This window comes from Rasamsonia emersonii (assembly GCF_000968595.1).
Source record: "Rasamsonia emersonii CBS 393.64 chromosome Unknown ctg1118621760619, whole genome shotgun sequence".
NCBI classification, from domain to species: Eukaryota; Fungi; Ascomycota; class Eurotiomycetes; order Eurotiales; family Trichocomaceae; genus Rasamsonia; species Rasamsonia emersonii.
Genome location: NW_013562858.1, coordinates 1 through 15,107, shown reverse-complemented (window position 1 = coordinate 15,107; position 15,107 = coordinate 1). Strand labels below are relative to the sequence as shown.

The following is a 15,107-nucleotide window of genomic DNA, read 5'->3' as shown; positions in this document are numbered from 1 at the left end:
ATAATAGTAATCCTTTCAGGGGTCCGATAATAACAATATTATAATATTAGAACTAAAAATAATACGGAGTAATGTTGATAAGAAGGTGAAACTCCGCGGCAGAAGCAGCATGGCGGCCCTGGCCGTCTCATGTTTATTGCCGTTGGCGCGTGTTAGGAGGACCACCAGCGCTTAGTTAGTTACCTTAGGTAGCTAGGTACCTTAACTAAGCGGAAGAAAGGATAAACCGTCCACTGAGGTCACTCCGCCCCCTACGGAGTACTCCGTACTCCGTACGGACTCTGTGTACTCTGTACTTCCATTCCCCATTGAGATTAGGGTTATTACTCCGTTCTCCGTAGAGTCGACAGGCTGACAGTGACAGCTCTTGAGACAAGGGCTCAAACAGACAGCTTCGAGCCTTGGAATTGAAATCGGGATTATTACCGAGGTAGCTGTTAGCTATTAACTATACGGAGTAATAATAATTCTTATTTTTATTTTATTTCTATTTTCCATTAATTGTTAATAGAGTAGATTATTAGGAGCGCATGCACCCCTGGAATAGAACTGGTAATAATATTATTGCTTATAATTAGGATCTCCTCGTATCCCCTTTTTTTTGTTCTCTTCCTATTCTTTCCTTTTCTCCCACTGAAATAATCAGTACGGAGTACTCCGAAGTTACTAATACTACGGACTACGGAGTAAATAATTACTAACGTACTACTACAGGATTATTAATCTTTTCTCATCGTCGTACACACCTACCTACGTATGTATCATTCCCTGCTACGGGTTAGCTGCTCTGACTATTAAAACTGCTAGTTAGGTAGGTAGGTACCTGACCTATGCTATACTAGTACCAAGTAAGGGGGTTAATTAGTTTGGGTAGCCTCTACGGCGTCGGCATCCTAACTATTACTCCCTATCTAGTTAAGTGGCTAGCTAGCTAGCTAGTTAGTTATTAGCTACCGACTACCGTCGGTTAATAATAATAAAAATTTTTTCTTCTCTAAATTTTTTGATTGGTCGATTTTCTTTTTTTTTCTTATATTCCATAGACTCATGCTTTTTTTGATTTTTTTATTTTTTAAGCTTATGTCAATGGGACTTGTGTGATGTCATCATCGATGATCAATCGAGTTCACTCCGTACCTAGTACTCCGTAACGTACAGGACGGAGGATTGTCGCCCGACTGGAGTCTGTGGACCTACCCAGGTAGCTACCTCCATACTCCGTAGAGTACGGAGTACGACTACCGAGGGATCTGTACCGTCGAGTACCGACAGAGTCTACCGATTGACTGACGTGTAGATAGATAGTTAACTATGATATGACAATGGAGCATGGAGTACTCTATACTGTACGGAGTATTTCGTACAGAGGACACGATCTAATTAATTTAATTAATAATACTGCCGTTTGTTAAGCAGACTATTTCCTCGGTACCGGTGTGGTGCGATGTCATTTTTTTTTGCTTGCTTGCCAGCTGCCAGCATGCTGGGTCCGTAGCTACTGGATGATGATCCAGTGGAGAGGATGTGAAGTAATAAGAGACTTTTTCTCAGTCCTAAGTTTTGAACTTATTACGGAGTATATACAGTACAGTAGCTAGCTCAGTATCTAGCTGGATAATAGCTGGATAATAGCTACGGAGTATTTGAAGGATGATTCCTTGACAGCTGTACGGAGTACTCCGTAGAGTCCGTACAGAGTACTATTAACTACCTACGAACTCCAAAATCTAACTAAGTTACTAACTAGCTAACTTGACAGTTAACGGCCACTGCAATCTCCGTACAGAGTAGAGAGTACGGAGTACTCCGTACTGCACAGGTAATCAGTCAGAACCTTATCCCAGTAACCAGGACACGTACCCCTACTCCGTACTCCACATCCCTGGCAAACCCGACAGTCTGGGTCAGGATCCCATAGTGACGCTCTTAGCTCTTTTCCTAATTAATTACCTGGTTAGACCGTTAGTTATTTAAGATGGATGATTAATTAATCATAGGATTATGACATCCCTGCACTCCGTAGGAGGACGGAGTACGGAGCACTCCGTACTTAAGCCTTAACGCCGACGAAAAACGTTCGGAGATAAATCCGCAAGCAGCAAACGTCATGTCGACTGGAACCTTTTCTGATTGATTGGAATGCTTGTCCGTTCGTTCCATCTGCGTGGTTTTCGTTTTTTTTTCTCTTTTTTTTTTCTCCACAAGCATACCACACCGGAACCCACGCTGGGCCACGCACAAGTTTTTTGGGTCGACCGACCCGTTCGAACGGCCCGGACCGTTGACCCACTGGGGCGGCGGGCCAGACCGGGGCCACAGCCCACAGGCCACTCCCGACCGGCGACCGCCTGACTGGGTGGTGGGCGAGCGCTTAGTTTAGGTAGCTGGCACGCTACAGTGCTACACGAGTCAGTGGTCAGTGGTCCTGAGTCCTGCCAGTGGTGGCTTGCTTTGGCTTGGACTCAGTCGAGAGAGAGACTGCGTGACTCGCGCAGGACGGTAGAACGAAAATCCCTCCCTTCCTCCCAATATCCACCGTCTGATCATGATCGTGATCGTCATGATGAACATCATCGGCATGAGCTGGCGTCTGTGCTGCCGGTGAGTCAGGCAGCAATTCACTCATTGATCGATGATCGCATTGCCTCGCTGTCAGTGTCGGCTAATAGCCTAGGACACTGCTACAAGCGCGTGCACCGCTTAAACGGTTGAAATCTCTGCAGCAGTGCAGTCACTGCAGTGCCTGTGCGAGTGGCAGCTTTCCCCGCATTGAGCTCAAGCCCCGATTAGTGATCACGGCACACCCTCGTCTGTTTGTCAGTCAGTCAGACTTTTACTCCGTACTCCGTACTCTTGTTTGAATTTGGCATGTTACACAGCGTCTGCAACGTCTTCGGAGGTTAATTGAGTTGGTTGACTGATTAAATTGAATTGAATCGACTGGACTGTCATTGTCAGTAGTGATCATCTAGCGAATTGCATTGCACTGCAAGCAAGTATTAGTAATTATTAGTAATTTAATTTAATTAAAAACACCTACGCATGCGCCGCGCTGCGCTGCACGTGCTGGCAAGGTAAGTAAATAAATAAACAAACAAGTAAATAATAAATAACTACCGCCAGCATCACCCGAGTGCAAGATTCAAGTTTAATTGATCAACTGCTTGACACGGGACATCGTATGTCTTCCCTCTGTAGATTAATTCTTATTGCGCTCTGCATCTGCATCTGCGTGCATGCATGCAGCTACTCTTCCCGTCCCGTCACCATCATCGCCAATAGGATGCCCTTCCAACCCGTCTGTTTCCACTTGCGCGTGCGTGCGTGCGTGCATGTAGTTGGGTAGTTGCCAACTTGTCATCGACAGCACTGCATCGGAGTACATACTACTACGGTAGGTAGTAAGTCGTAGTTCCTGCTGCTGCTGCTGCTACTGCAGCCGGCCCGACGGAAGAGCATCCCCGTGAGTTGTGATTGGCTCTGTTGTAGGTTCCTGTGTGTGACTGCATGGATGGATGGATGGATGGATGGTATGGCATGACATGGCATGGTATGGTATGAGGAGAGTTCTTCATCGGCTGCGGGATTAATCGAATCTAGAATACTGTACGCATGTTTAGACTTTTGTAAAGAAAATCATTTTCTCATGGCAGGTTTGTTTGAGAATTGTTGTTGATTACAGATCGCTCTATTAAGTATGACTTTTCTCTAGAAGAACTATTAACTAACGACCATGGAAGAGTCTTGATTGATTGCATGAATTAATAAGAATGAGAATAGAAATGAACACATATACTTTAGATAGAATATCGAACTACAGCTCAATAGGACGTATTTTCTTTCTGCGACAGATAGACAGGCAGACAGACAGATAGACAGCATATCGAATCAACCTACCTACTTACCTACTTACTTACATACGTAGTAAATAATATCCCTCATCACAATCGTCATCATCATCGTCATCGTTATCTTTCCCTTTTTCGAGAATTCTTTTCTTTTCTTTTCTTTTTTCCTTTTTCAGCTCCCAATCCCACCACCACGGAAGCAAATAGGATCGCAGTCCGCATTTCCGCTGTTCCGCGGGGGAGGTGAGGGGAGGGGGCACTGTCAGCTTCACAGCGATTCATTTCTTTTCCTTCGTTCTTTTCTTGAAGGTTCTTTTCTTCCTCCCCGATCCGACGCTTCCTCCCTTCCCCCCCCTCAGATGAGATGTTTGTTGTACTATACGCACGTCTTTTGGCCCCCGAGTCGATTGACATGACATGACATTGACATGGCTTGGCTGCTGTACTCTAAGATGCCGCTGTCGTCTAGTTGTCTACTGCATACTACTTACTGCGACGGGACGAGTAGGTGCTTGCCTACATACGTACTGCCTATCTAGGAAATACCTCCTATCTACCTAACGTATCTATCTATCTACGCAGGTAGCGGAATAATACTAGCTAAGCTAACTCGGGGTGTCAGCATTAACTTAGATAAGGGAAAGGCCGTAAGTTCACCGTATGTATACCTAGGTTAGTAGGTAAGTAGGTAGATGGGTAGGTAGGTGTACTGCAGATGCTATCTATCTATCCACTTATTATCATTTATTGCTGTCTGAATTCTTGCGAAGGAGGTTATTATAGTGTACTGTACAGTACATACAATAGAAAAGTCTTATATACGTGTCTGGGAATAAACGAGGAGGATGGGTACTGGGATGAACGAATAACTGAGAAGATATCCTTGATCTGATCTCTGCTCAAGTAGACTAGATACAATATTGTAAGGATACCAGTATGATGGCGACATCTTGGAGTCGCTCGATGACAAGAGTAACAGAGGGGAAAAAAAGTAGTACAGTACATGTATCTTGTCCTGTTCCACTCAATTTATGACCTAGGTACAGATTCGACAACGACAGCCCATCTCGACAACGGAACCGCATTCATCTGTTCGATACGTATTCAGATAACCTTCCATGCTTCATTTTGCCGTTTTATACAGATCATATGCAGACAGCAGAATCGATAATTGTTACTGACAGACAGAGATACCATGCAAAGACAGTGAATCGACTGCAATGACTTTCTGCAAATGAGATTCGTTCCAATGACATATGACCTGACTTCCGTTCACACAATAAATTCTTTCCTTGCTTAGCCTTTCAATTGCGTTTCAAGAGATTGGAGAAAGATATTGAACTTGAAGAGAGAATTGGCGACACATTGCAAGCGAATGCTGGTCGACCGTCAGAGCGAACCACGCTTCGCACGCTTGCTTGCCAAAGTCGAGTCCTGCCGAACTCTTCGCTTGTCACTCTTTCGAGACGCTCTGTTGCAATGCTCACATATGACGTAGTAAGTGCTGCTAGAGGAGTGATAGTCGAGAGTCCTGAATTCTGGAATTTCATCCCCAACGAACGTAGTAGATTCCCACTCGAGGCAGTCCTCACAAAAAGCGCGATGGCAAGAGCGACAACAGAAAAGCAACCCACCGGCTTCGCTTGCAGTGTGCTGACAACTACAGCAGTTGTGCTGAGAGCACAAATTGCGCTTGACGGGGGTATATGCCGTCGATTTGGCTTCGTGTGATTTCACGCACTTGACATGGTAGACGCGGGGACACGACTGGCACTTTTCGAGACGATTACACTTGCCACAAACCAGGCAGGTCTATCAATGTCAGCATACTGTTAAATGCCATACAGTTATGTACATACCTTCTGATGTCGAAACGGAGGCCTCTTTTCTTTCTTCGGATCAGCAAGACGAGGGTCCTTTCCGGCCATCGTTGGCACGGCCTCATCATCTCTGCATTCCAAAGATTCCTTCCCTACGTGATATCCTGCTATTAGTACTGTCCTGTTCTTCCCGATTCGTCTCTCCGAAGGATCGAGAAAGGAAAAGAAGTCTTCCTCGATCGGTCTCTTGTGAGAACTCCTCGGGACTTTGACTCCGTTAAACAGACAAGTTTCGACCCTCTCCAGGCGTTCCAGCCATTCTCTCTCCTCGTCCTCCGTGATCGGGAACTTTTCCTTGTCTCTGTCTTCTCCACCCTCTGCCGTTCTGGCCTCGCATGTCTCGACAATCTTCTCCCAGCTCCATGACAGCATGTCTTCTGGGTCAGTCTGATCACAAGGCAGGGTTTGAGTTTGTCGACGGATTAACGACGCCAATGAACGGTATTCTGATTGGCATGGCTCTTCCGGCTCGATACTTTGAATGACCGTATTACTGATCTTTTCTGTGATTTTCGAAGAGAGGTAGAGCCTCTTTGCGAGCCGGCTCATCATCTGCTCCTCAACCGTCCCATGTGTACAGATCTTGTACACAGTGACAGGCTGTGTTTGCCCGATGCGATGTGCCCGAGCTTCCGCCTGCAATATCGACTGGGGATTCCAGTCGAGGTCGAGAAAAACCACTTCAGACGCGCTAGTTAGGGATACACCTTCTCCGCCTGCCCTAGTTGCGATCAAAAATACTTTGAAGAAAGGGTCAGTTCGGAAAAGGTAAAGGTAGAGGTTGCGCCTAGCAGCCAGGGTCGACCCATCGAGACGAAGATATCCGAATCTTGCTTGCTTTTTGCTCGCAATGTGGAGGAGATCCTCACAACCATTTAAGGCGTTATCAAAACCAGAGAAAATGAGTACTTTCTTCCCTTGGCCGATAACGAGATGCTCGATGAGCTTGTAAAGGACGACAAACTTCCCGGACGCCGTGATGACGCGATGTCCAAGGCGACGCTCTGAGACGACGTCTTCAAGAAGATAGGGATGAATGCAGCACTGGAAGATCAGTTAGCCCTTAGAAATCAGCTCACTTAGGTTTCACTTACCTTGCGCAGTTCCATCAGCACATTCCCAATGGCTCTCTTTGAAATTTTGAGCGATCCAGATGGTCTCTCAAATATCGAGCTGACGATGCTTGCCACCTCATCACCGTCATCTTTGATGCTGAACATCCTCTGAATCACATCTCTGGTACCTTGTTGCACTTCCGCTTTTGTGCTGAAAGAGGGCTCTTCTGGCAAAGATTTGTCAACGCCTGTCAATATCTGCTGATACAAGACACGCTAAAGTGAAGAAAGAGGAGCAAACAGAGTAATCTCCGTCTTAGGAGGAAGATCAGTCCCGATTGATGCGAGTCTTTCAGACGCCGCAGCATGATGACTTTGAGAAATTTTCTGACATGAAGAAGGAAGTCGGAGTCAACCATCCCTTCACTGAGGGAAAATGCATCCTTGAAGAGTTCTGAGGTGGATGGAATGAAGACTTCTGGATACAACCAGTGAAATATGGACCACAGCTCATGAAGATCATTCTGGATAGGCGTGCTTTAGGAAATGAACCCGTTAGCAAAACACAAAATATTGAAAGAACGAGACTGTGCTTCAATGAAGACCTACCCCGTGAGAACGATCTTGTGATCTGAGCGAAGTTTATGAACGGACCATGCGTTCCTCGTCCCGCTGTTCTTGATCCGATGTCCCTCATCCAAGACGATACAATTCCAGACACATGCTCGGGACAACCATCCGATGTCTTTGTTGAGCGTATCATATGTTGTAATGAGCACATCAATCGATCTCGACGATTTATGCCTGGCTAGAGAGTAACAGTCAGAGAAATCATTAAAGAAAATCTTGGGAGGATCCGGATAATACCTTTCATCATCATCCTGACCCTGTTTCTGTGTTCCGCAGAGCCATAGTACTCGACAACGTTGAGATCCGTCCATTTGCGAGCCTCGTGACCCCATGACCGCAGTACGGTCAATGGGCATACCACTAGAAATGGAGTCCGACTGGTCTGCTCGTTCTCGTTGGCATACTGGAAAAGCGAGAGTATTTGAAGGGTCTTCCCCAAACCCATCTCGTCTCCCAGTATGCCACCCGCGCCGTTCCTCCTTAGATAGACTAGGAAAGACAATCCATCCATCTGATGGGGTCGTAGCGCGGCTCGAACCCTATGTATTTGATAATCATTAATATGACATGATTTCAACGTAATGATAAAGGCTCTGACATACCCCATCGGTTGGCCTTGAATGGGCTCATAAGGCACGGTCTCTTCACTTTTGCCGATTGAGGAAACTATTTTCTGGATATAATTCCTCTCAGGAAGCAGAGGAAGGAAAATTTCCCTATTCGCAACGAGAAAGGCATTGCGTTTTTCTCTGATTGCTATCGAATCCTGACATGCATTTGGTAATCCTGGCCGTTTCGAGCGACCCCGATCGGCAGTATAGATGCACTGCTGGATGATGGGCTCGACGGGGGCGAGTCTTCAGGCGCAGTTGGGTCTTCAAGTCTTGTCAGCTTTGCTGAGGACAAACTATAGATCATACTCGAGAATTGGCTTACCATCGGTGAAGATGCCTGAGTCCAGGTCCGGCAGCTCGGACTCTGACGCTGTATCCCAACCGTTTGCAGACGGTCTGGTCGTAAGAATGTCTGTATCCATTGTCAGCTCTCTTATCTTCTCGATTGGATTGCTTTGAATTCGAAAAAAATAATAAACCAACCGCCGGGACGAGCTTACATCTCGGCAAAGAAAAGACCGTTGGAAAGATACCCCTGACATTTATATAGTATAGTATGACCAGGGCTAGCACAGGGAATACCATCGTTATCACTGCTGTGAATTCCATGTCTTCGACAGACTCGAGGAACTGTGTCGAAGCACTTATGGGATGAAAGACTAGTATTTGTGAGTCTAGACTCATAGTAGAAGGAAAACAAATCACTCACCAGTATACATTCATTATCTCTTGAACTACTTGTGGAAAGATTGTCAAGTTCAGTGGGTAGGCTGTGAAAGAGTTATGAGAAGATGGTGTGTGGAGGTTGAATGAAAGAAAGGAGCCATGGTGTGCGAGGTGGAATGGTCAAGGCGATCATGGTTGCCATGGTCGTGGACTCTTTTCATCACTCCTGATGATTATAGCAAGATTTCATGTGTAAGTATCTTCAAACTAAGCTGCTTGAAAGTACTAGTTAGAGTATAAGACAAAGATTGAAGCTCGTCAAAAACATACAATGTCTCCAGATGGATCGTTTCATGAAGCTACTAATTGTGGACTTTGATCCTGCGGCTTATCTGCTCCGTACCCGCACCCCTATCAAAATCAATCTTGTCATGCAAATCCACTCTACGTCCCAGAGCCCGTCGAATGATCCAATCCTTGCTGTTGACCTCTTCTTCGACCGCATCAGCAGGAAGAGGCGGGATGCGGCTGCTCCCTTCCAGTCGTTTCAGCAAGACGTTATCCTCCGGCCGCGAGAAGTAGACGAGACTATATCTCGTGGTATCGGCCTGCAGGCCAGGTGGAGAGACCACACGGTGGATGTTGGATCGAAGCAGCCCATTGGTGAATTTCACCATGGAATCGCCCAGGTTGACGATGGCATGGCCAGGCAGCGGTCTCACGTAACACCATTCAGCATCTTCGCCCGGAGGGAGAACCTGCAGTCCACCAAGACGGTTGAAAAGGATGGTGACGCTGCCAAAGTCTGTATGCTCTCCCAGCGCGGTGCGTCTGTCATCCTGAGGCTGTGGAGGCGCCTTGATGAAGCGTACCTGGTCTCCGCTTAGCTCATGGAGGCGATGGAGGTTCGGCAGCGTTGAGGGTGGAAGGCCTAAGTGTTCATTCAGAAGTTCTAGAATAAGGGTCACGATGGAGTGGGCTGTCTCGATGAAGGATTTAAGGAGTGGTCGATGCCGGGTCAGTAGATCTGGTGCTGGCAATGGTTCTGATACTCCGAGAATATCATCCTTCGAGACCTGCAGAGTGTTAGATGGCTATAGTAGTCATAGAGAACAAACACGAAACGGACGTTATAAAATTCATTCCGATCGAGATTCCCCTGTCTATCCACGACAGCGGCGCCCTGCGCCTTGTATCCAAAATACGAATTCTGCTTGCTAAAGTCATACTTCTTCTTCTCGTCCAGGTCGAGATTGAAGAGCTCTTCGCCGACTTTGAACAGCTGATCCGCATCTGCGAGGATCGATTCCCCCTGGTCTGAATGCCGAAGATCAAGGTAGAAGAACCCTATATCTTCACAAGTTTTACAAAACCTCTCAAATTCGTCTTTGTCACGCTTGAGGAGTTTCTCCAATGACAGACGAAGAAGAGGAGCAGTTGGTACGTCGTCGGGGAACGGTGGGAGATCAGGGAAGTTCTCGAGGGTCGCCATGTTGCTTCTTTCACTAGCGATGAGGTGCTATAGGATATGAAAGAAATCTTTCAGATGAGACCTTGATTCGAGTCATTCTGGCCGCTGACACTTTATATCTAGACCTAGGTATACTGTGCGGGGATCGGCATCTAGTCCGAGGGAAAGCAGGCTGTTATTGGAACCGGCAATGCTGGTGTTTGCGGGGCGTGGCTACACAATGCTCGTCCGGGGAAATCGGAGTTGGAGCTAAGCTTTTTCGCCTCATCACTTCTCCACGCCACACTTTTCTTGTTTTGGTTTGTGAGAACACATGCATTGTCTTTTCTCTAGTTTTTTTTAACCTCTATCAATAATTTAATTTTCAAATTTTCGACCTTTTCGCAGAAGGAACGACGATGACTTGTTGAGTTTCTGCAAGGGCTGCAAACGTCCATCGCACCCGCTTCGCAAGCTTCCTCTGCGCAACCATTGTTACTTCCATGCCTGTCGAGGACATTCTGTCTCAGTGCCTCTGGAATTCTGATACATAGCAATTTTGACTTTTGTCCAGCATGGCTTCTCGGACCCATATCGCCCACGAGCTCCTCCAGCGCGCTCACTCCCCCGACACCGCGAACCAGCTGTTCACCGAGAGAATCAAGCAGAAGCCTCTCTTCCTTCGTCCCACATCTCCCACACCGGCAGACAACCGCGCGCGACGACGCCTGCATCGCCTGCGCAAGAAGGAGTACTTTTATCGCAAGCAGAAACCGAAGCCGCTCTCCGCGCGCGAAAAGCGCATTTCTGGTATCTACGACATCCCGAAGGAAGAATGCAAATACGAGATCTTCAAAGGGCTGCACAAATTGTGGGTGGAGTATATGCAGGAGGTGTTGGATATCAAGGATCGCAGAGGCAATATTCCTCCGGTGACGGCGCAGTCACATGGTAGTAAGCTGGCCAGCGCGGATTTCCACGGCGCGGAGATCGAAGTCGTTCGCAGTAGGTGCGCCAGCAGGGTTGGCATGAAGGGCATCGTGGTCCGAGATACCAAGTTTACGTTTGTGGTCGTGACGGAGAAAGATGAGGCTAAGAGTGAGTGTCATTCGGAATTCCTGGGAGGTAATTCCTGGGCTTTTACTAACTGCATTCTTTGCAGCAATCCCGAAAGAACACACCATTTTCCGCTTTACGGTACCCATACCTACCAAAGATGAGGGCGAAAACACAGAGGGCAAGGCGTCTGCCAAAGAGCTAGTGTTTGAGCTTCACGGCAGTCAGTTTGAGAACCGCCCCGTCGATCGCGCCAACAAAAAGTTCAAGTGGAAAAACGTCGACTATCTTTAGTGACAGGCATGCAGGCAGGCATACAGATGGTTATATTTTAATCACTCTGAGCCTGGAAACCCTCTTCAGAAGGATCTTTCTCGCGTTCAGGATGATGGAACGCAGGCTCGATGGGAATTCCGCTCGTCTGTCTCTCCGAGAATCTCGATTCGTCGATTACAGGATATGTCTCGGGGCAGACATATCCGAATCGAAAGTATCCGCCATCAGAGCAGACTTTCACCGTCAGGCGGAGCGAGGAAGCCAGGCGCTTCGCAACAGCTTTACAACTAGGCGAAGCATTATACGCGGGACTATCGCGATACGAATAGTCTACAGAACCGACCATACACTTAACAGAAGATCGGCGTAAACATCATCATCACTACGATCGATCAATCCAGCCAAAAGGAGGAAAGAAAAAAAAGGTGAATTATTACAAGGACAGCTCATAATCAATCCCTCTATGTCTATCTATCCATCGACGACAGACAGCCGTCTGTCCGTCTGGCTGGCTGACTGTTCGTTTGGTAGAAACGTTACAATGGATGGATCCATATATGAATTAATTCCCTTTTTGAGAATGAGAATGAGAATTAGGGGATCGATCTTCATCATTTACGGTACGGACGGAAATATTGAAATAGACAAATACTATGATGGTCGAGACAATCTGTTTGTCAAGGGTAATTTATGGGTTTAGAGTAGAGACAGACAGATCTCTGTAGTCTATAGAGAAGAGGAGAGTTGGGAGACCTTGCTTATTCATGATTTAATGTATCATGACAATTGATTCAATTCATTGTTGGGTGCAGGTATCTACATAATCTGAGCTGGTTGTAATAATAATGAAAAAGATGCTCCTCGAGCGTTCCAATTCTGTACATCCAGACTTTGTGCACTGCTACTACCCATTATTATTGGGCCAGTTCTGAATAAGTACCACCGAATAGGTGGCGTGGACGCTTGTTGCTTGCTTTTGGATGTCCTCAAATGATTACCAGAAGCAATCGCGCATCGCACGCATCGTAATCTAGTGCTCGCGCGTGTATTACCCCTTATCAATCCTTGTCCTTCGATGTTAGTGCTGTTTTCAAGCACGGGCGCCAGAACCCGGACATCTGGCGTCATTGGACTGCGTAGAACTTCACAGTCGGGATTGATAGGCAGAGCCGTGGATTCGGGATTATCAGCTGCTGGGCAGCATGTCCCGACCTCGGGTTGCATATGCATCAAGTTGCAGAGCTTCTCACCATGCGTGTATAGGGTTGCTTTTGCATTTGCAGCAAAACTTCTAGGCATCGAAGAGCTTAGTCGACGAATGTAAGGAACGACTCTTACATCCCTGCCCACTCGATACTGAATGTCCGGACCTTATCGCCGGATTGGTCTTGGTCAGGTACCTCACCCCCCAGGAGGAATCCCTTCTTCACACCGGTGCCCAATCGGCCACCGGCGACGATCTCCATCAGGTCAAGCTCCTGGTCCCAGTCTGCTGCGACCACTAGGAAGTGAGAGTGAAAACGCAACGGGTCTCCAGGGTACGCCATATATTGACACCCGAACCGGAGACCCGGTGACAAAAAGTAGCCTTGTGAGTGCAGGTGAGCGAACAACGGATACGAACGTGGTACATCCGGGAGAGGCATGAGATACTCGTTGGGCACTTTGGAAGGCAACGGAGGATATGAAGTCGCCGGGGTGATGCCCATCGGCGTTTCTGAGGCCAAGGATGCTCTTAAAGACAGAGCACTGCCAGGCCGGGGAGAGTCCGCACCGAAAAGATTCAAATCAGAATCATCGCCAGCACTAGCCAGATCCTCAGAGGCGTCCTGCGGTTTCGAGGACTCAGCCTTTGCACTCTTCTTGAGCGCCTGCTTCTTCAATGCTTCTTCACGCTCCCGCTCCTTTCGTTCGGCTTGAGCTCGAGTGGCTTGACGTCCTTCACGCTCCAAGTCCTGCAGATAACGTCTTTTGTCTTCCTCAAGGAGCGCTCTCATCCCCAGATTGTGGGATTTGCCTTCATCGACAATGTACGCCACCCCTTTCTCTACCAAGATTCTCGCCTCTTCAGGCATTAACTCTAAAGGGAGGCCCAAGAAGACATTTTGCTGCGGCACTTGCGGCAGTGTGCCGATCAAAACGCCGCAAATGTGGTGCTCCCTTCTGAGATATGTGACCGCATCTACAGAAAAGAGGAGATAGCGACCCGAGATAAAGGATATGGGTATGGGGAGGTCGGGCACGACCGCCATTCTGTGGCAGAATTGTGAATGAGAGTTGGTTCCTATTGTCTTTACAAGATCCGAATGGTCAGCCAACAGGTTCGACAATGCAGTCATGCGCGAAAAAGTCGAGGAATATAATTATGGAGATCATTTTCAAATACGTTTCTCAATCACGGAATGCTCGAGTTGGGATATATATAATGAGCTTCAGGGGATTGACAGATTATGTATGGGTATAATCATGTGAGAGAATCTCTGTAGGAATAATAAAAATAAATATGCTTACCTTTCGGCCATGAAACGCAGCAAACCCTGGTTTTGACCTGCAAAGCCAGAGTAGCTTGCTGCGGAACGATGCTTGAAAATGTTTGGTGTGGTGGGAGAGAAAAAATATGCCCGCAGGTGGAGGAGACGATCGGACTTAACCTCTTTGGGCTAACAGCTCATTCTGCATCGGACTACGGCCCGCCCGCCTGAGAGACGGCAGTCGGTTCTCTGCTACACAATTACATGCTCGACTCCTGCTTGCCATTTCTCTCTTGATCTATCTCTAGTCTCTTCAATGAATTTCATATTACTCATGGGCCTGGCTTTTTTGGCCCGCTGCTGCTTTTCGTAGGTCAGTGTTGATCGCTTCCTGCACGTGGTTTAAGGTGTCTCACATCAGTATAGTATTCCTTGCGCTTTCATCCTGTCTTGGAGACGGGTTCCGAGCTCGACTCCGTCGAATGTCCATCCGCCCCGGTGTCGATGCTTATGCCTATGACAGACATTATCTTCGTACAATGACCAACCCAGGCTCTGCAATGTCTGAGCAGATCGAATTGGACGAAATGATCAGGGAAGAGCAATACGAGGACGAGCACGACCGTTAGTCGAACATCTCCACGAAGAATTCCACGATCGGCTCTAGAATTCAAGATCCGCCTTTTTTGGCATTGAGCTGCCGGCATTTCCCTGTTGAGCCTCCTTGTCTCCCTCCGCGGGAGGCAGACTGAACGGTTTAATCTCAAACTTCCGTCTGCTGAGCGTGAACGCCCAGTCCTCGCCGATATTCTGATCGCTTCCTCCTCCTCGTTCATGTAACACGGGAAGTTTATGTGTCTTTAGCATTCCTTGTGGGGGCTCCTCATGGGCGGTTGCGGCTCCTGAGGTCGCAAGCGCATCGGCTGAATGTGGGAAAGGACATAGCTCGATAACCCCATCACATAGCAGTTCCACCCATCGTACGAGACCCGTCGATCGGGGATAAAGAGACAGCGGAAGTGTGATCATTGCGGTAACGCGATGGGCATTGTTGGCCAGAAGAGCATGGAGTGAATGCATAAACTGCAAGAGATGTTCGGGCTGGCTGGCCTCGGGAGGATAAATGGTGGGGTTGAGCAGAGAGGGAATGAGAATTCGATG

The 15,107-nt window shown here is 47.5% G+C and overlaps 6 protein-coding genes across 6 annotated transcripts; 2 read left to right on the top strand and 4 right to left on the bottom strand.

Annotated features, from left to right (window-relative positions):
- Positions 1–3,042: 3,042 nt before the first annotated feature.
- Positions 3,043–3,925, top strand: T310_7962 (uncharacterized protein; the record flags this gene model as incomplete). Its single annotated transcript, XM_013469253.1, has 8 exons — positions 3,043–3,074; positions 3,124–3,179; positions 3,247–3,320; positions 3,368–3,401; positions 3,440–3,463; positions 3,621–3,653; positions 3,683–3,695; positions 3,829–3,925. The coding sequence occupies 8 exons, from the start codon at positions 3,043–3,045 to the stop codon at positions 3,923–3,925; spliced, it is 363 nt and encodes a 120-aa protein (XP_013324707.1).
- Positions 3,926–5,237: 1,312 nt separating this feature from the next.
- On the bottom strand, positions 5,238–8,449 carry T310_7961 (Chromatin remodeling complex WSTF-ISWI, small subunit; the record flags this gene model as incomplete). Its single annotated transcript, XM_013469252.1, has 8 exons — positions 5,238–5,660; positions 5,708–6,772; positions 6,823–7,041; positions 7,176–7,320; positions 7,393–7,591; positions 7,651–7,952; positions 8,016–8,079; positions 8,350–8,449. The coding sequence occupies 8 exons, from the start codon at positions 8,447–8,449 to the stop codon at positions 5,238–5,240; spliced, it is 2,517 nt and encodes an 838-aa protein (XP_013324706.1).
- Positions 8,450–9,055: 606 nt separating this feature from the next.
- T310_7960 (1-aminocyclopropane-1-carboxylate oxidase) lies at positions 9,056–10,185 on the bottom strand (the record flags this gene model as incomplete). Its single annotated transcript, XM_013469251.1, has 2 exons — positions 9,056–9,769; positions 9,823–10,185. 2 exons carry the CDS (start codon positions 10,183–10,185, stop codon positions 9,056–9,058), a joined length of 1,077 nt encoding a protein of 358 aa, XP_013324705.1.
- Positions 10,186–10,718: 533 nt separating this feature from the next.
- On the top strand, positions 10,719–11,493 carry T310_7959 (Ribonuclease P complex subunit Pop4; the record flags this gene model as incomplete). Its single annotated transcript, XM_013469250.1, has 2 exons — positions 10,719–11,241; positions 11,306–11,493. 2 exons carry the CDS (start codon positions 10,719–10,721, stop codon positions 11,491–11,493), a joined length of 711 nt encoding a protein of 236 aa, XP_013324704.1.
- Positions 11,494–12,291: 798 nt separating this feature from the next.
- Positions 12,292–13,727, bottom strand: T310_7958 (uncharacterized protein; the record flags this gene model as incomplete). Its single annotated transcript, XM_013469249.1, has 2 exons — positions 12,292–12,766; positions 12,814–13,727. 2 exons carry the CDS (start codon positions 13,725–13,727, stop codon positions 12,292–12,294), a joined length of 1,389 nt encoding a protein of 462 aa, XP_013324703.1.
- Positions 13,728–14,609: 882 nt separating this feature from the next.
- T310_7957 (PAXNEB protein superfamily) lies at positions 14,610–15,107 on the bottom strand (the record flags this gene model as incomplete). The annotated part of the gene is made up of 1 exon (XM_013469248.1): positions 14,610–15,107. A coding segment is annotated over one exon (498 nt), but the record flags the coding sequence as incomplete, so codon positions are not given.